General features: G+C 31.8%; 1 protein-coding gene across 1 annotated transcript; it reads left to right on the forward strand.

Annotated features, from left to right (window-relative positions):
- The first annotated feature begins 213 nt into the window (after window positions 1-213).
- Window positions 214-27847, forward strand: LOC134725702 (ribosome biogenesis protein BMS1 homolog). Its single transcript, XM_063589729.1, has 25 exons — window positions 214-307; window positions 2052-2230; window positions 2605-2795; window positions 3179-3258; window positions 3872-4060; window positions 4433-4575; window positions 4928-5049; window positions 5543-5742; window positions 6303-6433; window positions 15067-15187; window positions 15891-15926; window positions 16502-17234; window positions 17874-17975; window positions 19373-19527; window positions 20175-20256; window positions 21345-21461; window positions 22164-22327; window positions 23124-23312; window positions 23920-24100; window positions 24461-24519; window positions 25085-25207; window positions 25562-25709; window positions 26131-26306; window positions 26922-27074; window positions 27585-27847. Exons 2-25 carry the CDS (start codon window positions 2064-2066, stop codon window positions 27798-27800), a joined length of 3978 nt encoding a protein of 1325 aa, XP_063445799.1. The 5' UTR covers window positions 214-307; window positions 2052-2063; the 3' UTR covers window positions 27801-27847.

Here is a 27847-nt window from a genome sequence, read left to right on the forward strand (position 1 = left end):
TTGTAATGTATCATATCACGCCCCCCCCCCCCCCCCCTCTTAATATGTGTGTTTTGTTCCAGGTCATTTTGATGTCACAGTATATCGACGATGAATAAAACATTGATTTAATGTGATTTGAATAGTCGCAGAAAAATTACAAATCTAAATCTCATAAACTGCTCCGGATCAAACTCATGTTTGTCCGACTATGAAGGGAATATTAGTTTATTTAAATGGCAGCCTCCATGTGGAAAAATAATCGTGTTTTACAATGAGTATTTTATAACAGCTTTTAGAAAAGAATTAAATTTAAGATATATTAAAGGTAAGAAAAATGAGAAATGTGGACAAGAAATCGGCACACTTTCTGATCTAAGATCGTATCAAAGAACAAAAATCAGCCTAGAAATAGTAGAAAGTTTGCTTTCTCTAAACAACAAGGTATGATTTATGTAAGGTGTGTGCAACTATCCCAGGGGTGGATCCAGGGGGAGGGGTCCGATTGTTGCAATCCTCGTTTTTTGGACAATAAAATCATTTGAAAAGGGACACATGATAAGACATCCCCTTTTTATCCTTGGTTGCCCCCCCTTTTTTTTAAATGGCTGGATCCACCCTTGTATACATGTACCTTTGATAAACATATGCTGAGTTCAATATTTCCCCTCATGTGGACCCTTTGTCAGAAATGGCTGCATTTTCACCTCATAATTTTCTTGGAGTCCAGACAAACTTGTGCATCTGAACAAGTTTTAATATGAGGCAGTTACTGGTTACCTGTGAAAAGGGATGAAGTCTGTACAAATTAATTTTTTTTTTATATCAAACATATTTTAACGTAAAATTCTGTTATGAAAGAAATGGAAATACCGTAACATTTACAACTTTGGTTCTGTTAGTGGAAATTTTAGTTATGACATTATTTTAGTTATGACGTCATATTCAATGTTTACAAAGAAACGCTATCATCAGGTAATGTTTTTTCATATCAAAGAATAACGAAAACGAAATTGTTATTGTGTTCCTTCCTATATTTAACTGGACTGATAAATATATATTTCACTCAAAGTCTCATGACAAATGAGACCTGAAGAAGAAGTAGATTTATGCACAAATGTGGGAATTAGAAAAAGTTACAAAAAAAAAGTTAATTCATTCGTTCATTCATAACTTTATTTCCTCTTAATCATGTTAATAGAGATTACATGAATTATAGTATCATGAACAATAAATTAAAACATTGATAATAGAAAATAAAATATTAAAGTTATGAACAATGTGTAATATTTACATATAAATGAAAATGTTAATATATATTGCAAGCTGTAAATGAGTTTATGTTGCAAGCTGTCGATATTACATGTGCTAACACTATACTATATGGTTCAATTGGCGATTGTATTCGGATGCAGATTTTATTACATGGATGTAGCAAAGTGGCTTAAATAAATCCAAGTCGGAGTCACTGAGCGCAGTTGAAGGGTCTTTTCCTAAACAAATTATAAATAACGATTCATCACTACATTCACTGAGTTCAACATAGAGATCGAGAGAAAAGTTTTCTATTATTACATCTAGCCAAGTACTGTACATATTTGATGTGCACGTACAGCCAAAGCATGGTCTTAGAGCTCCACATGTATCCATATTGGTGTTATAAGTTTTGAGATTTTGTGTGTAAGGTACATGTAGTATTATTATTATTATCACTATAGGTAAAAAAACATTTTTTGTTTGCCTCATTTATGGGCATTATGTTTTCTGGTCTGTGTGTCTGTTTGTTCTTTCGTCCCGCTTCAGGTTAAAGTTTTTGGTTGATGTACAGGTAGATTTTGATGAAGTTGAAGTCCAATCAACTTGAAACTTAGTACACATGTTCCCTATGATATGATCTTTCTAATTTTAATGCCAAATTAAAGATTTTCCCCATTTTTTACAGTCCACTGAACATAGAAAATGATAGTGCCGATGGGGACACATTCTTGTTTTAAAGGGTAATCGCATTTGGGGTCATCATAAGTCATGTTTTTCTTACAAATTAAAAGCTGAAATACTATATTTTCTTTTAGTTTTAAATAATTATGGAAGGAGAAGACCATAAAAAGGTCCATCGTAAAAGACAAGCTGGACCAAAGGCTGAAAAGAAAAAATCCAAGAAAGATCATCAACAAGACTTGACCCCTCAGCAAAGGAATCCTAGAGCCTTTTCTATACAGCATGCTAGAAAAACTGCTAAAATTGTTCAGAGGTAAATAAAAAAACCTGATTTAGAACAATCTATTGTATATTGAATCATTATGACACTGTTAATGTTTGGAACTTTATTTTAAAAATACACAATATATATATATATAGGTCACCTTGACCCCATCTTGATTAGATTTCCTGTAGAACGTCTGCATTCTTTCTGAGCACTCTGGCTTCCCTATTAAAAACTGACCATCAGAAAATAGCACATAAGTTGCTGAAAGTTGTAATAACATCAATCTTAAAAGGAAAAGAGATAAAAAAATAAAAAAAAAGCTGCTAAAACAAAATCAGATCTATTGATATTTTAAAAAGATACAGTTAAATCATCTGTGATTTGTGTCAGTAAATTTATTATTTCCTTTTCATTTATAGGAGTCAAGATTTAAAGACAAAGAAACATCATATACCATTAGTAGACAGAACCCCTGTAGAACCTCCCCCTGTTGTGGTGGCTATTGTAGGACCACCTAAAGTAGGGAAGACTACTCTGTTCCAATGTATAGTGAAGAATTACGCCAAACAAAGATTAGCTAATGTACAGGGACCAGTCACAGTTGTAGCTGGTAGGTTTATGGTTGGGTTAGGATCCTGTGTTTTTGTTTATCATATGTAATTTCCTATTGAGAGTTCTTTCTACACTTAAAAAAAATAATCCTACATGTGGTGAATTCATGCCATGCACGAAGGTTTTGAAATTTATTTTGTCACAATTTTTAGTCACACTAACCATTGCTAACCTGTCCTTATCAAAATTATCCTATTAAAATGTGTCAAAAAATATCCTAAATATGCATCTGAAACTGGATTTTTTTTAGTTCAAAGATTGCTAAATGCTTAAATTTGGGAGAGATAATTGCATTTAAAACATGTTAAAGAAACAGTATTGATAAGAATGTGTGCTTTTTTATATGTTTAGTAAACAACTTGTCATTACATTTCTTTGCAGGTAAAAATAGAAGATTAACCATTGTTGAATGTAATAATGATATTAATGCCATGATTGATGTGGCTAAAGTTGCTGATCTGGTAAGACTTATTTATAATTACTTGATAAAAAAAATAAGAACATCGCATTTTAAATCCCATCACTCATGTTACCAAATCAAGATTTTCTGCATTTACAATCACCAGAAAACGTCAAAAGCTATATATTTGAAACCCAAGAAACAATTGAAGACCTCTACGACAAAAAAGTATATAAAAAATAGTAGCCAAATCCATCTACGGTCAGCCTTAAATTTATGAATGGATAATTAAAAAGGTTTGTTATAATAATTAAGTCCTCAAAGTCAGTGTAAGCTACTGCTATCACTTTGATCTGTTTATCTAATATGGTTTCACATATTCATCTTCACTAGAACCAAACATGTCAGAATAATGTGTGGATGTCTTTGATAAAAATGCCTTTTTTTTTGTTTGAATATTTAATGTAAGACATGTAATTCTTGGATACAGTTTGATAGTGTTTCACTATTTTGAAATATTTCCATGACTACTTTTGTATCCTAATTTTTTAGTCTGAGATATTTGAGCGGTTTTGTAAGGCGTAACTGGTAATAACCAAATAAATGTTATTAGAATGAATGAATTTAAGTGCTTTCACTTATAAATATATTTAACAGAAATGTTTTAATTTTAGGTGTTGTTACTGGTAGATGCTAGTTTTGGATTTGAGATGGAGACTTTTGAGTTTTTAAACATCTGCCAGGTCCATGGATTCCCCCGTATTATGGGTGTACTCACACATCTCGACTCATTTAAGGACAACAAGAAAATGAGGAAGACCAAAAAGAGACTGAAACACAGGTTCTGGACTGAAGTTTACCAGGTGAGATATTGGTACAGATTTGTGGTATAACATCTTGACAGATTCAGTATACTCATATATTTGTCATTTGAGGCCTTTTATAGCTGACTATGCAGTATGGGCTTAGGCTAGCTGATTTTTGAAATACAATACACTCATCTCTAATCTATTGCTGATTTAACAAATCAGCCTATTCCATTTATTTCAGAACAAAATTTCATAAAAATAAAAATTACACAAAAAGATGATATTGTCTTTGGTACATTAACAAGGGGATGTCATATGAATACTTCCAGCATCAAATATATAGAGCAGACATTTTTCTGGCTTCTTTTATTATGAATTAAAAGGTAACTTGATCTTCATAATTGCTATAACTTTCTTTGTTGACAGGGTGCAAAGTTATTTTATCTATCAGGAATGGTGAATGGTGAATACCAGAAAACAGAGGTCCATAATCTTTGTCGATTTATCTCAGTAATGAAATTCAGACCTCTTCAATGGAGGATTACACATCCTTATGTCATAGCAGATAGGTAATAGTGCAAGAAATAGACTTTTACCCCATATAAATACAACCTTCATATCCATTATGGTTAAGACGTTAGAAGCAAAGTTTCACAAATTTCGTATTTCAGCTGTGTTTTAAAAATCAGTTGTAGAATGAGAACACTAGTTTGGTAAAAGTTTTATTATATAGATATGTATCTAGATTCCTTGTATTTCTTTGGAGAAACTGTAAAAAAAATTGTTATATTTTTTTACTTGGGTCTCTCTAGGTTAGCTTAGAGCTCGGGTTAATAACAAATTTCAATAAAAAAAGAAAGTAAAGAAAATATCCGAATATTATGATCAGTTTGTTTTATTTCATGACATGTTTATTTTCAGAATGGAGGATATATCTGATCCTGAATTGCTACGACAGAAACCTAAATCTGATCGTAAAGTGTCCCTGTATGGCTATGTCAGGGGTACACACATGAAAAATCATATAACAGTTCATATTCCAGGTAACTTTAAAGTTGTGTTATGTTTTTATCATGTTTATGTCACAGACCTTATTTGTGTTTTATCAAAGTTATACAAAAACATCTCTCTGATATTTATCTTTCTCTAAATAGTCTATTCAGACCAACAGATCATAATTTGTAAAGCCATAACACAGAAGATAACAGATAAAGAAAATATCTGACAGGCCATGTATATAATCTGTTTAATAGAATATAGAATGGAAACAGTGTCAAAGAGACAACAACCTGACCAAAGAGTAGAAAACAGCCCAATGCCACCAATGGTTCTCCTCAACTCAGTGGTCTCTATATATGGGCTTCAGCTGGTCCCGGAACAAAAATGTGTACTAGTTTGGCAAAAATGGATGGCACACTAAACTAAGAAGCAATCTCATGATAAACTGAAGAATAACCATTAATATTATAAAGTTTTTTTTATTGCTTTTTCATCTGTATTTTACATATATTTGTTGTAATGGTTTATTTGTTACAGGTTGTGGTGACTATTCTATCAGTGATATGCACTTCTTACCTGACCCCTGTCCTAGTCCTGACAGGGAGAAGAGACGGTCCCTCAGTGCTAAGGAGAGGATGATATATGCCCCCATGTCAGGAGTTGGTGGTATTGTCTATGACAAGGATGCTGTTTATATAGATCTGGGTGGCAGTCATTCACATACACAAGCTGATGAGGTATAGTGGAAATTTCCTAAATTATCATTTTATTTGACCTTTCTAAACTTGTAATATGTATAAAAATGTGCTTAACTTAAAACGTTAAGGAGGTAAACATATTATCTGTAAAAAAGAATCTTACATACTAATCCAAATTGTATGCAAGAACCTTGTCAAAGCTGATGATGGAGTAAATTCCCGTTTTATAAACTGTAAAAAAAATGGATTGTCCAGCATACTCCATTTTGGGATGTTATTTTTTTTAAAGCAATGTAAAATATTTTGTTGAGAACCAAAATAAGTTTATATGAACAGAAGAAGATCTAAGGTATATATCAAAGAGAAAGCATCATCTTTTATTAACATTAAAAGATTTCTTAGACTGAATTAAATATTCAGGAATTATTATCCACCAGATCTAACAAAGCAACAGAGTTGGAAAAGAGTATCTTGCTGAAATTTAACTAAAATTTTACTTGAAAAATGATTTTATCTTTTGTTATTTACTTTTTTGGAAGAAATTCAAATACTTAACAAAAATTAAAATCATATTTTTAAAAGTGTTTCATGTATTTTAGAATTCAGCTCCAGCAAACGAATTTGTAGCATCTTTGATGAATGTTGAGGACCCATTGGATAAGAAGATGACTACAAGTCATGTGACCATGTTTTCTGGTACTGCACCAATCACAGATGGTGATATGGAAGGGTAGGTACAAGGATATAAGGTTGACAATCAAATGCTTGGAAATAGGAATCATAAATGTGAAAACTATGTAGCACACCAAAAAATACATGCATTTTATAGAATATTATTACAATTTGACTATCTCTGTATTCATAAAGTGAAGTGTTTACTGCCATATTTGAAAGTGACAATTATCAGATTTATATTTGACCTTTCAAAAAACAAGCTTTTTAGCTCACCTGTCCCGAAGGGACAAATGAGCTTATGCCATCACTTGGCGTCCGTCGTCGTCTGTCGTCTGTTGTCTGTCGTCTGTCGTCCGTCGTCTGTCGTCTGTCGTCGTAAACTATTTCAAGAATCTTCTCCTCTGAAACTACTGGGCCAAATACTTTCAAACTTTAACTGAATGTTCCTTAGGGTATCTAATTTATAAATTGTATCCGAAGTTTTGATCTATCAACAAACATGGTCGCCATTGCTAAAAATAGAACATAGGGGTCAAATGCATTTTTTGGCTTATAACTCAAAAACCAAAGCATTTAGAGCAAATCTGACGCGCGGTAATATTGTTTATCAGGTCAAGATCTATCTGCCCTGAAATTTTCAGATGAATCAGACAACCCGTTTTTTGGGTTGCTGCCCCTGAATTGGTAATTTTAAGGAAATTTTGCTGTTTTTGTTTATTATCTTGAATATTATTATAGATAGAGATAACATGTAAACAGCAATAATGTTCAGCAAAGTAAGATTTACAAATAAGTCAACATGACGGAAATGGTCAGTTGACCCCTTTAGGAGTTATTGCCCTTTATAGTCAATTTTTAACCATTTTTCGTAAATCTTAGTAATCTTTTACAAAAATCTTCTCCTCTGAAACTACTGGGCAAAATACTTTCAAACTTTTACTGAATGTTCCTTAGGGTATCTAATTTATAAATTGTATCTGAAGTTTTGATCTATCAACAAACATGGTTGCCATTGCTAAAAATAGAACATAGGGGTCAAATGCATTTTTTGGCTTATAACTCAAAAACCAAAGCATTTAGAGCAAATCTGACTGCGGTAATATTGTTTATCAGGTCAAGATCTATCTGCCCTGAAATTTTCAGATGAATCAGACAACCCGTTGTTGGGTTGCTGCCCCTGAATTGGTAATTTTAAGGAAATTTTGCTGTTTTTGGTTATTATCTTGAATATTATTATAGATAGAGATAACATGTAAACAGCAATAATGTTCAGCAAAGTAAGATTTACAAATAAGTCAACATGACGGAAATGGTCAGTTGACCCCTTTAGGAGTTATTGCCCTTTATAGTCAATTTTTAACCATTTTTCGTAAATCTTAGTAATCTTTTACAAAAATCTTCTCCTCTGAAACTACTGGGCAAAATACTTCCAAACTTTAACTGAATGTTTCTTAGGGTATCTAGTTTGTAAATTGTATCCGAAGTTATGATCTATCAACAAACATGGTCGCCATTGATAAAAATAGAACATAGGGGTCAAATGCATTTTTTGGCTTATAACTCAAAAACCAAAGCATTTAGAGCAAATCTGACATTTGGATAATATTGTTTATCAGGTCAAGATCTATCTGCCCTGAAATTTTCAGATGAATCAGACAACCTGTTGTTGGGTTGCTGCCCCTGAATTGATAATTTTAAGGAAATTTTGTTGTTTTTGTTTATTATCTTGAATATAATTATAGATAGAAATAAACTGTAAACAGCAATAATGTTCAGCAAAGTAAGATCTTCAATTAAGTCAATTTGACCAAAATTGTCAATTGACCCCTTCAGGAGTTATTGCCCTTTAAAGACTTTTTTCACAATTTGTTCATCATGTTGACTTACTTTAAAAAAATCTTCTCCTTTGAAACTGCTGTATCAATTTCAGCCAAACTTAGGCTAAATGAGTTTCAGAGTATCTAGTATAAATTTTATATTTTATTTCCTTGTATGTCAAGAAACATAGCTACTATGGCTAAAATAGAACATAGGAGAAAATGATTATTTTTTTTGGCTTTTGAAGAAAATAGGACGATCCAAAAAACATTTAAATAAATTGAAAAGCTAAAATAATCATTGATGAGAGATTTAACCAAAAGAATTAAGGTGAGCGATTCAGCCTCTTGTTTTTGTATGGTTGATATACAGTCTAGTTAATTCACTGTCATGTTCCAAACTTCTTCTTGTTACCCAGTAGTTTACAAACCAGGTAGAAATGTAATCATACTCTCCATGGGAATTGAAATTAAAATGATGGTAGCTTTAAGTTATTTCATCTTTTTGAATGTTTATTTTTTATTACTAGCTAACTTAATATTTTATGCATAATTTTACTGTATACTAGAACACACCCGTGATATCGCGGGTCCGTGACTGAATTAAGGTATATAACTATGCGCAAGCCTTATTTTATGTATTAGTATTGTCATTTGATAAAGTCATGCCGATTATAAGATACACAGTTTTTCTCTGCTTTCAAATCTTTCTGTTTGAGCCCGTCGAACTGGAACTTATCAATTATTGGTAATATTAATTTATTTGGAAAACAAAAGGTCCTGGAATGAAGTATTTTTTTTAATCAACAACTTTGTCCTATATTAGTTATAAATAAAGATGAATTCTTTGATTCGCTGTTTTACGTCATGTATGCCCACTAACAAATTGAAAACTGTTCCTCATTGTTAGTCTTTTATCTTAGAAAGTCTTACTGATTAAAATACTACAATAGGTAGCTATTTGACAATTTAGTAGTGTCAACCCTGTGATTATGACCCGTGTATATAGCATATAAACCCTGTATACACCGTTTGGTGGTGCGCCTGTCAGATGTGGAACGTACAGATTAGGTAATAGGTAACAGGTGAATATACTATTGGTATCGGACTCGACCCAGAACTTCTTAATTATTGGCAATATTAATTACGTGGAAAACAAAAGGGCCTGGAGTGGTGTTATTTTCAATCTACACCTTTGTACTATATTAGTGATATATAAAGTTGAATTCTTTGATTCGTTGTTTTTACGTGATGACGGCTGAAAAATTGGACTTCGTAATTTTAGTAATATAGATATAATGTGGTGCAGTGATGATCATGTGATGTTGGCAGCTTGTCAGTGGTTCCTAATGATAGTTTTGTTTCATATATATGATCTACTTTGTATTGTACCTTAATCAATGACCACAAACAGAAAAATATGAAAATAAAAAGAGAAATATCTATATGTGAAATTTGCTACATATTTAATATCACAAATAATAAGCACATGGTAAGCACATAATTAATAGTATAGCACTAAGGTTTAAACAATTAGTCAGCACTTAAAGTCAAAGGTCAACACTTTGCTGTGTAAAACTGAATATCTTCTCTAAGAGTTGTTGTCCAGTTTTATGGTGACTGTATCTCTTGGCAGATGGAATAACCTTTGAGATGGTCCCTGATTTAACCAAATGGTTGATAAAGTCCCAGCATGCTCTTTCAAGGTCATCCAGACCAAACTGTGATGCACCAGAAAAAAGTCCAGCTACACATGAACTGTTGATGTCCACAGAACCACTGTGTATGAACTGTATGATCTTTCTGAAGTCCTCTGATTCATACTTCTTTACAACAATGGTAACTTTGTTTGTTTGAATGAAGGCTTTCTTTTTCTTGTCTTTTTTGTCAGCTTTTCTCTGAAATTCAGCCTCCTTCTGTTTCTTTAAGATAAGATTGTACAGCACTCTGCTTCTTGTTCCAAGGATTGCCTTGACACCATGTACTTTGACCTTGTCTGAACCCACTTCAAATGTGACATCACAAAGTTCTGGTATGGATGAGATGACCTTCAGTTGTTCTGTCAGAGCTTGTGTATTTCTATAGCTCATCTTTTCTTTGATCTTCACTGGGTCCCTGTTACAGATTGTTGGTACCAGTCTGTTACTCTGTGGTTTCTGAGTTGATGTGGATGACTCAGAGTCTGATGGTGTGGATTCATATCCAGAGGAATAGTCATCCTGTTCTACTTGATCAAAGTCTACTAAAGCCAGAGTGGATTCACATCTATCCATGTTGTTATTGTTGTATATTTGTGTGATAAGACAGAGGTATAATTTGAAATGATTTGTTATTTCACATTACTATATTTATATACATGATATACATGAAATATTATGAAATGAATTGCTCCTTTTTGACAAGTAGCATAAAATGGCATTAAAATTTAGACATGGAGACATTTCTGTCAATTACAGTTCCACTGAGTTGTTGGCTTGTCTTTGGCTTGGGGTCGTCAAGGTATTCAATTCAATTTGTTGATTAGTTGATAAGTTAGTAAAACTAGTTTGATTAATCCTTTTGTATAATTATCAGTGGGGAAAATGAGCAAATATGATTAATGTCTTGTAATTAAATCAATAATGCTTATAAATTCTGACATTTATCTATAAAAAAAAACAATAAAGACATCAATCATTTTTTATTCAACTTTTAAATAAAATATTGAGTTTGAATCTATATTTTACAAATTTAAATTAAATGTTACTCTTGAAATTATGGAATAATTAGATAAAATTTTAAACTATACTTGAAAGTCAATTGGAACAAAATTTACTCAATTTATTAAATATCGGCATCTACAAAAGAAAAAAATATGGGCAAAAATTAGCCACAAAAATCTTTGATAAATTGAAATTTGTCAAAAAATTGTGCAGGTTTTATCATTGTTTAAAAATGAAATAAAGAAATACTTTTAATGAGTAGAGTTTTATAGATAAATGTAATATAAAAGATAATACATATTAAAATCTATCAAGAAAGATGTGAGCCACCTTCCGCCTCCCAAATTTTTAATTGAAATGACTAAGACATGTTTTGGTATGGCAAACCCATAAAATCTTACAGATTAAAATTCAAAATAAGTTTATAATGTGTAGAAGAATATGGTCTCTTTGAATTCTGTCAAGCTGTGTTCAACATGGTGCAGACTGACAAACTCTAAAGCAGAAATGACTGTCCATATTTTGCTATGGTTGCAATGAACAGTTTTTTTCTATGACGTCTTATGTCGAGGCACCATGCATAAGCGACCCTTATTGGTGGACTGATTAGTATATATACTTGTAAAAAACTAGATATCACTGGAATCAGAATGTTATTTAGTTTATAATGAAATAAAAAAAGTGTACTTTTAAATATATAAAAAAGATTCCATCCAAAGAACATGGGGGAAAAATGCTGAATTTGAAAATAAAAACCTGAAATCAGGTCATGTGCATACCCATGAAACCTGATACATCCACATTTTACTGAATCAAAACTGTATGAAATTATAGGTTTTTACCTGGCCTTTCACAAAATCTAGTTTCAGGGTATGGTCTCCTGCTCAGAAAAGATCTACAGTGGCTGCAAATAAGTTTTCAATTTTCACTGCTAAAAAAACAGGATGCTTACAGTGTGGTCTACTCAAAACATGTATATTTAATATAATTTTTAACCAGATTTTTGTGACAAAAATGTCGGTTATTGATTTTGGGATGTACTGCGGGCGTGCTGCAACCAAATGTTTTCCGTGAACTTACTCATGAACCATTCAACCAAACCTTTTGAAATTTAAATATGTTGTTACTGACAACAAAATGAAGGTCAGGTTTAATAATGACGATTTTGACTTTTACCGTTCAGAAGTTACGGTTCTTGAAAGATTGAAAAGTGGCATTTCCATTCGTGTCTGTGCATTTACGCATGAACTGTTCAACCAAAGCTTTTCAAATTTTGATATGTTGTTACTGATGACAAAATGGAAGTCAAGTTCAATAATGTCGATTTTGATTTTTACTGTTCAGGAGTTATGGTTCTTGAAATATCCAAAAATGGTGTTTCCATTCATGTTGTTGCATTTACTCATGAACCATTCAACCTAAGCTTTTCAAATTTTAATATATTAATTCTGATGACAAAATGGAGGTCAAATTTGATATTGACGATTTTCACTTTCACCGTTCATCAGTTATGGTTTTTGTGATATTGGCAGGACACAAATAAATGTTAATAAATCCGGTTTGCTGTCGTTGTGACAGCCTCTTATTAAAATTATTTCAATCATTTAACCTGTTTTAATTCAAAGCTAATTAACTAAGTTTTACAATCGAATACAAAAAACCTGATACTTTTTCACCAATTAAGTAAAAAAAACAGGGGTTTCCCTCCATGTTAATTTTTAGTCAGGGAATAACCCCTATTTTTTTTATACGAAACTGTTCATAGCACCCTATGGGAAATAACTAATTACATCAGCAATTGCACAGCTTAAAACCCTGTAAAAGAATTTGTGCACCTTTGCTTGAATCCTGAAAGTAGTTTGTAAGGATTTGATAATTGATGTAAATTGTAAAAGTGAGAATGTGAAAGCAAAGCAGATGACAACGCCACAATGTGACAGAATTAATCCTAATGTGTTAATTGTAACCACTGGATGCTATCAGATGACCCAATAAATACATACTTGAAATGTAAAGAAAACAAGTTAGTTCATTTTAATATTTTTTATTTAGCATAAGGATTTTTTTTCAAAAAGTTATGACTATTCAGTCTCATTTTGTATGCCTCCCACACTGTTACTTCTCTTATGGTTGTGTTATGTAATGGTATAGGGATTTTGTTTCATGAATTTATACTCAATACTACATAGTTATATCAAACTAGCTGTTAAAAAGAACCATCATCTGATTTACTGAGTATATTAATATATATATATTGATCCTGGTTTTGATAATGTTTTAGAATGTAAGTGTGAAGAATGAATGAAAATAAATAAATGTTGTACTTGAAACAGCCCACAATTGGATAAAGGTTGGCATTGAAAAATAATCATCAACCAATAAAACTTTACTCCTTCAGTATATTTAATATATTAATAACAGTAAACAGTTTAATTTGTTGTCAAATGGTGTATACTGTAGTATTATTAAATACACTTAAAATATTCTACAGGGACCATGCTGGGTCTGCTTCTATTTAGTTAGCCAGTTAGCAAACAAGATTTATCACAAATAAAAACTTTTTTTTCTGAATATTTATTTATTTATAAATATATAACATAAAGTAGCACTAAAGAAAATAACAAAATTAAGCACTGAATGTCATTTACAATTCAACACTTTGCTGTGTTTCACTAAATATCTTCTCTAGGAGTTGTTGTCCAGTTTTATGTTGGCTGTATCTCTTGGCAGATGGTATGATCTTTGAGATGGTCCCTGATTTAACAGAATGGTTAACAAAGTTCCAGCATGCTCTTTCAAGGTCATCCAGACCAAACTGTGATGCACCACATAAAATTCCAGCTACACATGAACTGTTGATGTCCACAGAACCACTGTGTATGAACTGTATGATCTTTCTGAAGTCCTCTGGTTCATACTTCTTTACAACAATGATAACTTTGTCTGATTGAATGGAGGCTTTCCTTTTCTTGTCTTTTTTGTCAGCTTTTCTCTGAAATTCAGCTTCCTTCTGTTTCTTTAAGATAAGATTGTATAGCACTCTGCTTCTTGTTCCCAAGATGGCCTTGACACCATGTACTTTGACCTTGTCTGAACCAACTTCAAATGTGACATCACAAAGTTCTGGTATGGATGAGATCACCTTCAATTGTTCTGTCAGGGCTTGTGTATTTCTATAGCTCATCTTTTCTTTGATCTTGACTGGGTCCCTGTTGTAGCTGATAGGTATCAGTCTGTTACTCTGTGGTTTCTGGTTTGATGTGGATGACTCAGAGTCTGATGGTGTGGATTCATATCCAGAGGAATAGTCATCCTGATCTACTTGTTCATAATCAACTAAAGCCAGTGTGGATTCACATCTATCCATAATGAAATAATTGTTAATGAATAATTATATTTTGAAAAGATATGATTTGATTTTTTATGATGAAGTTTGCAACATTATGATTTATATACAAAATATATGAAATGATTTGCTCCTGTTCTGACAGAGAGCTGAACTTGAGTTAATTGATAGAGAGATTTGTGTCTAGTCATGGGACATTTTGAGTGATTGGCTCACCAATGACTTGGTTGTTGATTATGATTGCTATGAAATTAATTAATTGATCACTTATAATTAGTTTTAGTCTTTTAGACAGCATGATTAATTAAAGAGTTGATTAAAAATGTAAATTAATAAAACAAAAGAATTATTAATAGATTGGTAATATCTTTAATGAAATAAACTATATAAATATTTCTTTAAGTATTGTCCAGTTGTCTTATTCTTTAAAAAACACATATTATTATTATTATTCTTTAAAAAACACATATTATTATTATTATTCTTTAAAAAACACATAAAGCTATTCTTTTTAAACTAATAAAAAAATAAGGAGACAATTATCCACCATATACCAAATATGTGGACAATAGCACAGTATGACCTTATTTTTACTGTGAAATTAGTTATACAGGTAATAGGACATAGCAAGACAAAATGTGAAACTTTTCAATATAAAGTTTGTGGTTTCTTTACAATAAAATTAAAGATATACATGTAACTGTACAAAAACTGTTTACTTTCATACAATAAATTTGAATTTGAAAGATTTTAATTTATATCTCATGAAGAAGACATGTTTTCAATGTTTTCAAAATAATTGACTGGATTGTATTTACACAAGGTATGACAGTGGATGTCCCGATGATGAAGATACCAAGAAGTCAGATGACATCACAGCAGACGGTCGAAGCAGACGTCCTGCACAGTTCACAGACAACCTACCATTCTCAGAAGATGGACAGGTATGGTGTTAAAGCAGTTGGAAAACAAATATAATACATGAAAAAATATATATCAGTTAGAGTAAATATTTATTATTAGCTGTTATTCAGACATCACAATTTAATACACGAAAAAAAAGAATATGTAGCATTCAAATTAAAAATTTAAGCTATTTTGGAAGAGTGTTCCAAGTAATTTATACCATGTCATAAAAATCAGACAAAAGAGGTGCTGAGTGTTATCCTAGAAATGATTTCGAAGTTTTATTATTGCAAATAATATTAACCCAACTGGGTGAACATTGCAATAATAAGAACTTACATTTTGATATCTGAAACATATATGTATATGCAGCTTTACCACAATCAGCAATAATTAAATATGCATGTTTGTCTATTCTTCTAATATTGCACACAAAAAAAGGCATGCAATAATTTCTGAATTTACAGTAGTTATTTGTAATATATTTGCAATTAATATTTTGACAATTTGTTGATACACCACTATAACATAAAATTATGGCCCTTTGTACCTTGAAAGTATGATTGGGATAATAGAAGTTTGCATTATTTTTTTTGCAGATTATCAGCCTTAAAATTGATGGATCCTTTCAGAAAGTGATCATGCATTACTACATGTATAAAGGCATTGTTTCTCAATAAAATGTGATATTTTGTTGAGTTCCTACACACATTGTGTATTAAATATATATATCTTTTTCAGGTTAACTGTCAAGAAAAATCAAAGAAGAAACAGAAGGTAACTGATCTTTATGATAAATTCCCTTGTCTGACCTTCTATGCTGAATACTAGTATAAGAGACAACTTTCCACCACGCTCTCTTTTGTTATGTGAAGTTTAATATAAAGTTATTTTTTTATTTTCTTACATTAATACTGCAGATTCACTTATTTTCGTGGGTACCAGTTTTTGTAGATCAAGGGGGGAAATGTGTAATCATTGTTATTTGAAATATCATGGTATTGCTAAAGTCTTTGTGTGCAAGCCTGTAAAAAATTGACACTTCATTTATCATGTAAATTAGTGGTTCACCCTTACCCACAAAATTAAAATCACAAAAATACTAAACTGAAAAGGTAAGTCCCTAATCAAATGGCAAAATCAAAAGATCAAACGATTGGACAACAACTTTATGTTCCCTACTTGGTACAGGCATTTTCTTAATGTCAAAAATGTTGGATTGAACCTGGTTTTATAGCTAGCTAAACCTTTCACTTGTATGACATTCACAGCAAATGACTCCCCCTCCTCATGACTAGCTTTATGAGTTATCAAAATATTACTTATATTTAGTATATTTGATTTGTTTACAGATAGAAGAAAATCTAGTATATGCTGACAGCGATGATGAGGACGATGAGAACATTCAGATGTTTTCTAAAGCTGTGGATAAAGCAACAAAAAGTAATAAAATTAGGTCAAATGAAAATGAAATTGAAAGTGAAAGTTCGGATGAAGATGAAGAATCTGAGGAAGAGGATGATGATGAAAATGACAATGAAATGATGTCTGAGGAAGATGAAAATAGTGAGAATGACAGTGAAGTGGACAATGACACAGTTGAAAGTTATGAAGTCTCTGACGAAACAGATGGAGACTCTGATTCAGAAATGGAAAGTGAAGTTGAGGAAACAAAACTTCTCCAGAAACCAAAAAAATTAGCAAAAAGTAATGCCCATGATTCAAAGACAGGGAAGGAATTATCTTCAAGTGATAAAAAATTAACTTCAGATAGTAAAAATGTTAAAACACAAGCTCTCAATGCCTCAAAATTATCAAACAATGTAAATAAATCTAGTCTTTCAGAGGGTTTTGAGAGTGAGGATTCTGATAACTCTGAAGATAGTTCTAATGACATGGAGGTGGACTCAAAGATAAGTAAAACATCAGATAGTATACAGACATTCCAAAGTAGTGGGGAGGATTCAGGTAGTGAAAATTCAGAGGAAGAATCTGATGACGAAAGTAATGAGGAAGATGATGAGGATGATGTCATTGGTAACAATATAGAGGATGGAGATAATGTTGGAGATGAGGAAGAAGTCGGTAAGAATTAATTAATGTGTGATACAACAATTCTGGACAAAATCAAATGCATTATCTTTTCATATACATGAAAAAAACTGTCAATATATTTAATGAAATGTTACTTTTGCCTTGTAAAAGTCTTTTCTGTTTTATCACTGGTAAATCATCACCATTATAATTCTGACCATTATGATGAACACTTGTTCAACTTTAACATTTTGGTAGATTATGTGTGACATCTGACATGTAGTCCATTGATTTAATAAGTAAATAATTGCATTTCTTTTACATTGCAAATTAAAAAGATCAGTCAAATTACAAACAAATTTACTCTGTTTTAGAAGCATAATGATTACAGAGTAAAGACAATAAAACTTACATTTTTACAAATCGTACTCCATATGCAGCACAAATGTAAGGGCAACAACTTTGTCAGACAAAACTTATATTTTATTTTTATTCATTTGGCAATGTGAATGACATATAATTTGTTTATAACTCTATATGTTACTTTTTGCAATGTTCTAGTTGTTAATGAAGTCATCATAAACAAAACTGGTAACAAAAAATACATGGACCCTTCTTTACCATGTTCATAATTATTTTCCCATAAACTATATTGGCTGCCCTTTTCAGTGAAATATATTTCTTTTTCAGGTTTATTACGCTGGAAATCCAACCTGACATCATCAGCAGCAGTAGCCTATAAGAAACGACAAGGGGAGAGAATAAATTACAGAAAACTTATCTATGGAAAAGGTATTAAATTATAATTTTGAATATAAATCCTTGCACTATAGATTGGGGGATATATTATAATGCAGAAATCCCCATGTCTGTTTAGCTATCAGTCAGTCTGTTTGACCATTCTTCCACAGACAGCTTGAAAAAGCTTCAAACTATTGTAGAACACTACCTGAAAATGTGCATAAAAGAATACAATTCAGTCTAACAAGGGGAGATAATTACATTTACTGATATATTAATTGTATTAATAGATGTGGTGTGGGTTTCCTTTTGTTTGCTTCTAAGAGAAAGTCACAAAGTTCTACCTAGTTCAATTGTGTGTATGGCAGTGATGAAAGTGCAGGGGTCATGAACTCAGTCATAACATGTTGACTGTATCCATGGCAACATAAGACATATCTACATGTGGTGGATCTGTTATGTGTTGCTGTGGGTGAAACTGCAGTTGTCTGAGCTTTTATGAAGAACAGTGATTTAATATCTTCTAACTAGGAGTTTAGGCTTTATTTCAATCATCTTATCCATCTATCTGTCCATTCGTCTATAAAAAAAGAAGATGCGGTATGATTGCAAATGAGACAAAATTCCACAAGAGACCAAAATGACACAGAAATTAACAACTTTAGGTAACTGTATGGCTTTCAACAATGTGCAAAGCCCATACCATATAGTCAGCCAAAAAAGGCCCCTAAATGACAATGTAACATGTTTTTGTCAAGGTTTTCTCAAACACTACTGACCAGAATGACCTTATAATTTCAAATCAGCAGCATGCTATATATGATTATGAGCAGTAATGTGCTAGCTCTTTATAGATCTGTCTGTCCACTTTATCAATTTCCTGTTTTCATATTCTTTTGAATATGACCAGTAATTTTGGTGAAAATAAAATTTTAAAATTAGAAATGGTTACAAAAGTCTATCCCCTTTAAATGTTTTAATAGCAGTGATGAAATTGCCAGGGTCATGAACTCAGTTGTCACATGTTGACTGTATCCATGGCAACATTGCTTACAGTGGCAATTCAAAAGTAGTAACTCTTTTTAGATTAGAAGACACTAAAATTGATGTTGGACACATTTTCATATAAAGAATGAATGATAATAATAAATTCTTCACGATTTTCCACAAACACTACAGCCAATGCCAGAAAAAAAATGTAAGGCTAGTAAAATTTACTTAAAAGAAATGTTATGAAAGACTGGTTTACTGTTTGTAGGTCAAATGATTTAACATACCCCCAGTCCCATGGAGTGGGTAACTTTACTGGTTAGCCTCTGTCCATCCAATTTTCTCAAGTACTACAAACAGCTTTTTGATTATTTACCAACTAACAGTGGTAGAGAATTATCTAGGTGATTTTAATAATAGGTCAACATGATGAACTGCAACTGTTCTTGTTTTTCCAGATGCAGATAAAGAAGAGGATGAAAGTGATGATGAGTTGGGAGGTTTATTTAAAGTATTGAAACAGAAGTCAGAACAGTCAGATAGAGTGGCTATAAATAGTACTGACTGTTCTAAATTTAGTGTCCAAAAAGGGAAAGAATGGGACATTGAAGAGGTAGATATTTACTATCACAAATTTTGTTCTGATATGTAGTAGAAAACATAAAATTAAGTGTAATTGTTCTTAAGCCAACTAAGATGAAAACTATAGGTGAAAAAGGTCAAAATCTTAAGTCCAAATTCACAAATGGAAAAAATATAAATACTTTTATTTTTATTTTTTGTCATTTTAATCAAATCTATGTCAAGCATTGGTTGACACTTTACTGTTTTTCTACCACTTAAGTAATTGATATATTGTTGCTTAACATTCTTCATATAGATTTTAACTAGCTAGAGTGAGAACATCCTCAGAGCAGTGTCAGAAAAATGTCATATTTGAATTTCAAAACTTGCTGGTCATAACCTAAATTGATTTAAAATGACCAAGGTTAATAGTCAGAAGATGAGGCTAAGTCAGTTACCATATAGATATCTGTCATGTAGTAAAGTTGATATTTGGGGTATCTAGTATTCAATGTTCACATTCTACTACTTCAGTATAATTTGCCTAAAAATATGTTAGACCTCAGTCCTGTAATTTCTTCCAGGTCATTTGCCTGAGTACCAATATATCTTAGTTTTTGTTGCTATAAGTACATTATAAAAAGTCTATTTTTGTCTTCATGCTTCTGACATGAATTTCCTATTCCTATTTTGTAGGTACGCGAGTTAATAAAAGACTGTTTTGTAACTGGAGAATGGGAAAAAAGTGAAGATGCAGCCAAGCGTTTACAACAAGATGGTAATACTTAATCCTTGATTATTTTATAATAATGATTTCAATAGCAAATTTATTTTTTACTTATTTAAGAATTCTACTCAATGTCTGCTTACTGGTCCATTTATCAACAGTTTTGTGGTTGATAGAAACAAATCATACATTACAATATGTACTGACAGTTATTTTGTCATTCATTATTTGTTCTATGTTTGACAGAGCATGGGATTAAAGCAACAACCTTATGTACTCAATACAAACTTTTTGTTTTTTTACCATTGAGATTTTATTAAAAAAAATAAAAAAATAGTTACAATGGTTGATATAGTTTATACAAAATTCTCAGAAATGATCCTGAATATGTTTAATTGTCATGTGTTCCATGTTTGCATTGTGTTCTGATTCTTTGTAAATATTTGTTAGGGTAAATTAATTTATGTTTGATGTGATGTTGTTCTAATCTTATTTTAATGTCTATTTTTATGCCCCACCTACGATAGTAGAGGGGCATTATGTTTTCTGGTCTGTGGCTCTGTTCGTCCGTCTGTGCGTCCGTTCGTTCGTTCGTCCATTCAGGTTAAAGTTTTTGGTCAAGGTAGTTTTTGAAGAAGTTGAAGTCCAATCAACTTGAAACTTAGTACACATCTTCCCAATGATATGATTTTTCTAATTTTAATGCCAAATTATAGTTTTGACCCCAATTTCATGGTCCACTGAACATAGAAAAGGATAGTGTGAAGTTCAGGTTAAAATTTTTGGGTCAAGGTAGTTTTTGATGAAGTTAAAGTTACATCAACTTGAAACTTAGTACACACGTTCCCTATGATATGATATTTCTAATTATAATTCCAAATTAAAGTTTTGACCCCAATTTCACGGTCCAATGAACATAGAAAATGATAGTGTGAGTGGGGCATCCGTGTACTATGGACACATTCTTGTTTTATACTGCATCTTTCCTTTGATATTCTTGCTTTCATTTTCATCAATTGTCTAAAGTCAATAATGCTGTCAATTAAGTTTTGATTTTGCTATTTAAACAATAAAAAAAGATTCTTTTACTGAAGAAATATAGTATGTCTAATTAAGTTTAAATCTTATTCCATTTACAGATGATCTTTATGGGGACTTTGAGGATTTGGAGACTGGTGAGGTTCACCATGAGGATTCAGACAATGATGATGATGAAGAAGGAGGAGGAGGAGATGGAGAGGAAGATAAAGAGAAAGGTGAGGCTCACCAAAGGGATATTGAATAAAATGAGAACTTGCAGGGTTTAACATTGACTTTTGTTACTGTGGATTCATTTATTTTTGTGGCTTCCTGAAAATTTCCATATTTGATTTCGTGGTTTTGCCAATCACAGTATACAAAGCCTATTGAAAATATGTTATTCATTGAAAATTTCAAATTGTGGTTCACCTCTACACCCAAACGAATAATAATGAATCCACAGTATGGTATCACAAGAAACAAGAAGGGAAGGTCAATAATTTAAACAAAAATATGACAATCCTATAGTTTAGTAGATTCTAGGACAAACTAATCTAAGTGTGCAGGATTGAAAAGGAAAGAAAATTGCGAGAACCCTCAAAAACAAAAACAGGGACTTTTTACCATAGGCTATGATGTTCATTCAAACACCTATGCCATTATTGAAAATGAAAACAATGACTGTGTTTTATATAAATCTGCTCAATTTTCATTTCAGGCATATTATAAAACAATTTAATTATGAGAGTATTACAATGAAATACCTATTACATTATTTGTAGTGGAAAAGAAAGGAAAAAATAATTGAAGTACCTTATACCATTATTATTATTTTAAATTGTTTGAAGCATCTAAAAAAACATACACTAAAAAAATGTATCGTTCCTATAATTTAATTTTTTTAACATTTCTTTCTTAATGACAATTATTTGTTTTAGCTCCTGAGGAGGAAAGGAAGAAAACCAAAGCAGAAATGACATCTATAGAAAGGAGGGACGCAAAGAAGAAAAGATTAAAGGATGCCTTTAATGCCCAGTATGATATGAAGGATGATTCAGAGTTCTATGATTCGTGGAAAGCTGAGACAGAGCAGCAAGCCAAGGTAAAGTTGTCTTTGTTGTTTTGATGGATGGCAAGATTATATATATATTGAAATTTGACCTTATCTATATTTACATAGAAAAGAGATAAGGGCTGTTTCAGAAAATACTATGTCCCCAGCAGGGTCAGCACTTTTTTTTTAACCCCCACCGCCCTAAGAAATAAAAATAAATTATAACAACAATCCCTTTGCATTTTACTATTTCAATCACTAACATAATTGTTTTTATGTCCCACCTATGATAGTAGCGGGGCATCAAATTTTCTGGTCTGTGGGTCCGTTCGTTCATTCGTCCTGCTTCAGGTTAAAGTTTTTGGTCAAGGTAGTTTTTGATGAAGTTGAAGGCTATAAAAAAGAAGATGTGGTATGATTGCCAATGAGACAACTATCCACAAAAGACCAAAATGACACAAACATTAAGTAGATAGCTCTCTCACAAGCAAAAAACCCTCACTACGATATGATCTTTCTAATTTTAATGCCAAATTTTTTACCTCAATTTCATGGTCCACTGAACATAGAAAATGATAGTGCGAGTAGGGCATCCGGGACACATTCTTGTTTAAATTGCCTTTCCTGGGGGGACCGGAACAGCCTTTACAACCAACCAGCAAATTTAAACACTAATAAAGATGGATCACATACAGAAAAAATTATAAAAATCCATAGTTGGAAATTTTTTTGCTAAAACAATAGAATTTACATATTTTTGGCCAAGGATGATAATAGTATTGCAGTGTATAGAGAATTCCTTTATTCATTTTTCCTTTTCAACCTTTGTTTGTTGATATTTTAGTTAAACCGAGCTGAGTTTGAGGCTATGGAAGATGATGTCCGTGTTAACTATGAGGGTTATAGACCAGGAATGTATGTTAGAGTTGAGATAGAGGACGTTCCATGTGAATTTGTTACTAATTTTGATGCTACCTATCCTGTTATACTGGGAGGGTTGTCTAACTTGGAAGAAAATGTTGGATTAGTACAGGTTTGTATCATACAAATATCATTAGAGACCATAACTATTGAATTAGAACTATTTCTTGTCTTTTTCCTCACGGTTAGGTGAAAAATAGTCCCAATAAAATTATTTAAGAATTTATAAATAATCTACATACTTCTTTCCCTTCTGATTTTAACCAATGAATTTACACAAACATTGGACTAAAAATCTGCAATGTATTTCAACTTTCCTGTATTAAAATGTTAGTTTAGTTTAAACATATTTATTTATAGTGGATTGGGAAACAAGTTTTGCAACTTATATTAATCCCTTTCCACTTTGCGGGTGCGAGTGCTGCCTTGTAACAGCATTAGCCTACTCTTTTTCGAAATCTACAAGGGTGTCTTTAACGTGCAAGAGATATGGCTCTCTCTTGACACGGGTCAGCCATTTATCGTCCCCGTCAGATGGACTATCATCGTTTCCTCAAGACCATACTCGCAAATGGTGTCAAGGGAGAGCCGAAAATTGAGTTCCTGAAATTTTCATCCCAAACGGGAATCGAACCAGGGACCTTTGTGTTAGTAGTCCGATGCACTAACCACTACACCACGGCTCTCACAATTAAAATGTTGTTATCAATTTATTACAGTGTCGCATAAAGAAACACAGATGGCACAAAAGGATTTTGAAAACAAAGAATCCCTTGATTATCTCCCTTGGATGGAGAAGATTTCAGACAATGCCTATGTACTCTATACAGGATCACAACATGAGAAACAGATTGTTGAAATATACTCCAGAACATCTCCATTGTAATGCTACTTTCTATGGTGAGTTATTCCCCTTGATTGAACCATATGTAACATGACACTACATAGACAATGTAATGCTCAAACTGTGGATAATAAATTCATGTTTTGAATTTATGTGAAAACAATTTTTGGAATTAACTCAACACACTAAGTGAAACTGGGATAAGGAACAAGAAAACAGTAAAATAAAACTACTTTGAACAGGTTCCCCTTTGGATTGATGCTCCCTTGAAATACAAACACAAAGAATTGTAATAATTTTAACAGAAATTGAAAGAGATTTCTTTCTTTTCTAACTTTCACCGTGATACTTGTTTACAGTTCTTCACCTTTTTATGTATGACCCTTAAATATATTTGTTATTTATTATATTTTTAGGTCCTATAACTCCACAGAATACAGGATTACTGGCTGTAGAAAGTGTAGCTGAACTAACAGTAAGTGTAATATTCAGGATTTACTCATTTAACTACAAGTTTTTTTTCTTGTTTTATAGTTTACCTGATAAGAATCTTTAATGAACAATAAGAGTCAATGGGAATACAAAAATAACAAGACATTAAAAAACACATATTCCTCTCTTCTATTGTGGGCAGGGCATAATCATGCATTGAAAAACCCATTTCTTCAACTCATGAACTATATGTACTATGTAACTAACAACAGTATCAGAAAATTTTCAACTATGGATGTACTTATTTATTAATTATTATTTATTTTTGTACATGTGGTACTCAAAGATTTTGTTTGGTAAATGTTGACCATAATTCCAATAGCTTAACTAGATAAAAGTTTTCTTCTATTGGTGTATATGCTAAATTTGTTAAAACCATGAAAACATATTTTCTCTGCAATCCACAGAAAATGGAATTCCCCTAAATTATTGTATCCACTGTATATGTGTTGAAAACATGAGTGATGTAGATTACATGAGGCCTGTTGTTTTATACTATTTTACACACTGAAATTCAAACATTTCATAGAAAGTTTCCTTATTTTTAGTCAGGGTTTAGGGTAGCAGCTACTGGAGTGGTGTTAGAACTGGACAAGTCAAAACAGATTGTGAAGAAGTTAAAATTGACAGGAACACCAAACAAAATCTATAAAAAGACAGCATTTATACAGGTTAGTTAAAATAGATGGTGGATACCAAATAAGATTTAGAAAAAAATGCGTTTATACAGGTAAAAAAAAATAATTTGGGTAGGATGCAAAGCAACATCTACTTAGATTATTAACTCAAAATAATGATATAATTACATATGTAGTGAAAGTAAAAAATTAACATACTAATATCAGTATTTTGTTTGTGTTTCTATAGGTGCGATTAGACAGATTGTATTTACAAAGCAGCTCTCTTTTAATATTATATAAAGGCAAATTTGTTAAATGCAAATGTGTAATAACAGTATATATACAAAGCATGTTTTAGTGATAACATGATTTCAGTTTAGGAATGAACATATGTTATTTTTGTAGGGGATGTTTAACTCAGCGTTAGAGGTGACCAAGTTTGAAGGTGCTAAGTTACAAACAGTCAGTGGTATCCGTGGGATGATCAAAAAGGCAGCAAAAAATCCAGAGGGCTCATTCAGAGCTACGTTTGAAGATAAAATCCTGTTAAGTGGTAGGTACTTTGTAATGTTTAAAATACAAAATATTGAGTACAGTTTATCATTTTTCCAATCAGAATATGTACTGTGTATTCATTTGTTTTCTTGGGTACCAATTTAAGTGGATACTTACATGTTTGTGGATATTTAATTTTGTGGTTTTGCAAAGTTCTAGCCAATAGAAATTTGTCATTCATTGAAGGTTTAATTTTCATGTTTCACCTGAAACCACAAAATTCACGAAAAATTGGTATCCAACAAATAATAATGAATCCACAGTAGTATGTCAAAATAGTAAATCATAGACAATTAAGTATAACTTACAATCAGTTAGTTATAAATATTTATCAAATCCTTGTAATAAGTTTGACAAAATGCAATACAAGAGTATTAAAGGAATTAAATTTGTTTTGATTAAATATTTTATTTTTACAGATATTATTTTCTTGAGAACCTGGTACCCAGTGCAGATTCCAGAGTTTTATAATCCAGTCACATCTCTACTGTTACCCAAGGCAGAGAAGATGAAATGGATAGGAATGAAAACAATTGGTCAGCTGAGGAGAGAGAAAGGAATGACAGCTCCTTTAAATCCAGATTCTAAATACAAGGTAATATCTTTAGTGCAATGAAATGAATCTTTTATAAACATGGTGAATTTACTGTTAGTAAGATATTCACCTTAATTGTAAGCTGTATCTTCTTTATAGTACATTAAACACAAAGTTACTTGTTTTACTGATATCAACCGATTGGACCACAGAAATAAGAAATTGCACACCAAAATGTAATGATTCAACAAGAAATGGCTTTATTGTTGTTATTTCCCCGCATCAACAAAGTCATGAAGGCAAGATTTAGGAATGCTGTTTTCAACTGGGTTGAAAAATTCGTTCAAGTTCCAGATTAGGGGAGTTTAAAGGGACTTGCTAACAATAAGTCATTGATATGTGGTACACAGTTGAGTAGCATTGGAACATCTCATTTCCATGGATATTTGTAACTTTGCTTTAATAAATGTTTCAGCTTTGTCATTATGCCAGTTTGAGGGTAACCACTGTTGGTAAGTCAATTGTATTTGGTGTGTAGTTGTATCATCATTATTTCATCTAATAACAATTGAGATTATTTTGTTTTGTTGTTGTACAAATTCTGTTTTAAAAATTGATAAAAACCAATACCGATACATGTATCTTGTTAATAAGTTAATGTACTTATCTTTTCAGCCTGTCGAGAGAAAGATCCGACACATGACACCATTAACCATACCTAAAGAACTACAGAAAATGTTACCATTCAGGGACACACCCAAAATAATACAGGAGACCAAAGATCCTCTCAAGAGGGTAGCTGTCATCAGGGAACCACATGAAGCTAAGGTAAGAAAAAATCAAAGGCAAAGTTTTAACTGTACCAAGTTCAAATCACACACAGCAGAATAAGTCGACACCACATATATCTTCTTCTGCGAAATATAGTCTTTTGGGAAACCATTTTCTGTAAACATAAATGATTCTTGTAAATACAAAGTATTTTATATTTCAAAGATGTTTTCTATGTTTCATTTATTGTGCTTTTTTATCTGATAAGATGGAAAATGAAAAAATATACATACATCAGTAAGAAATAAAATCACCCTAAATTCAAAGATCGCTATTACTACAAAATTTTTTACAATTGACCTTATGAAAAATTACATTAAAAATTCCTTTCACAACCACTTGCATATGGAAACAAATTGATCAGGCTCTTGAAGCCTCAACTATTTCAATCATTTTAAAAATACAACAAATGGAAGTTTTTAACGACCTTGACTGGCTATACAGCCCTGACATGGTCAGCTAATCATTAAATGATGTGTACAGAATCTTTTTATACTCTTTATACAGGTTGCTAAAGTAATGAAAATGTTAAAGACATTACATGAACATAAACGTAAGACAGAGAGGTTTAAAATGAGAGACAGAGCAGCAGAACATGAGAAAAAGATGGCGAAGATCGATGTTAGGAGGGTACAGAAACACAAAGAAACAAAGAAGAATATATACCGTGCACTTGGACAATTAGAGAAGAAAAAACAAAAATTTATTAATACTAAAGATTGAAATGAATATATAGCTGGTCATATTCAAAATAAATTCTCCAACATCAA

The sequence above is a fragment of the Mytilus trossulus genome, chromosome 7, assembly GCF_036588685.1.
Source record: "Mytilus trossulus isolate FHL-02 chromosome 7, PNRI_Mtr1.1.1.hap1, whole genome shotgun sequence".
NCBI lineage: Eukaryota > Metazoa > Mollusca > Bivalvia > Mytilida > Mytilidae > Mytilus > Mytilus trossulus.

Coding starts and splice junctions, on each gene's coding strand:
- LOC134725702 (XM_063589729.1), top strand. CDS start 2,064: ATGGAAGGAGAAGACCATAAAAAGGTCCATCGTAAAAGACAAGCTGGA. Junction 15,927..16,501: donor AATCAAAGAAGAAACAGAAG/GTAACTGATCTT, acceptor ATTTGTTTACAG/ATAGAAGAAAATCTAGTATA. Junction 22,328..23,123: donor AGACAGAGCAGCAAGCCAAG/GTAAAGTTGTCT, acceptor TTGATATTTTAG/TTAAACCGAGCTGAGTTTGA.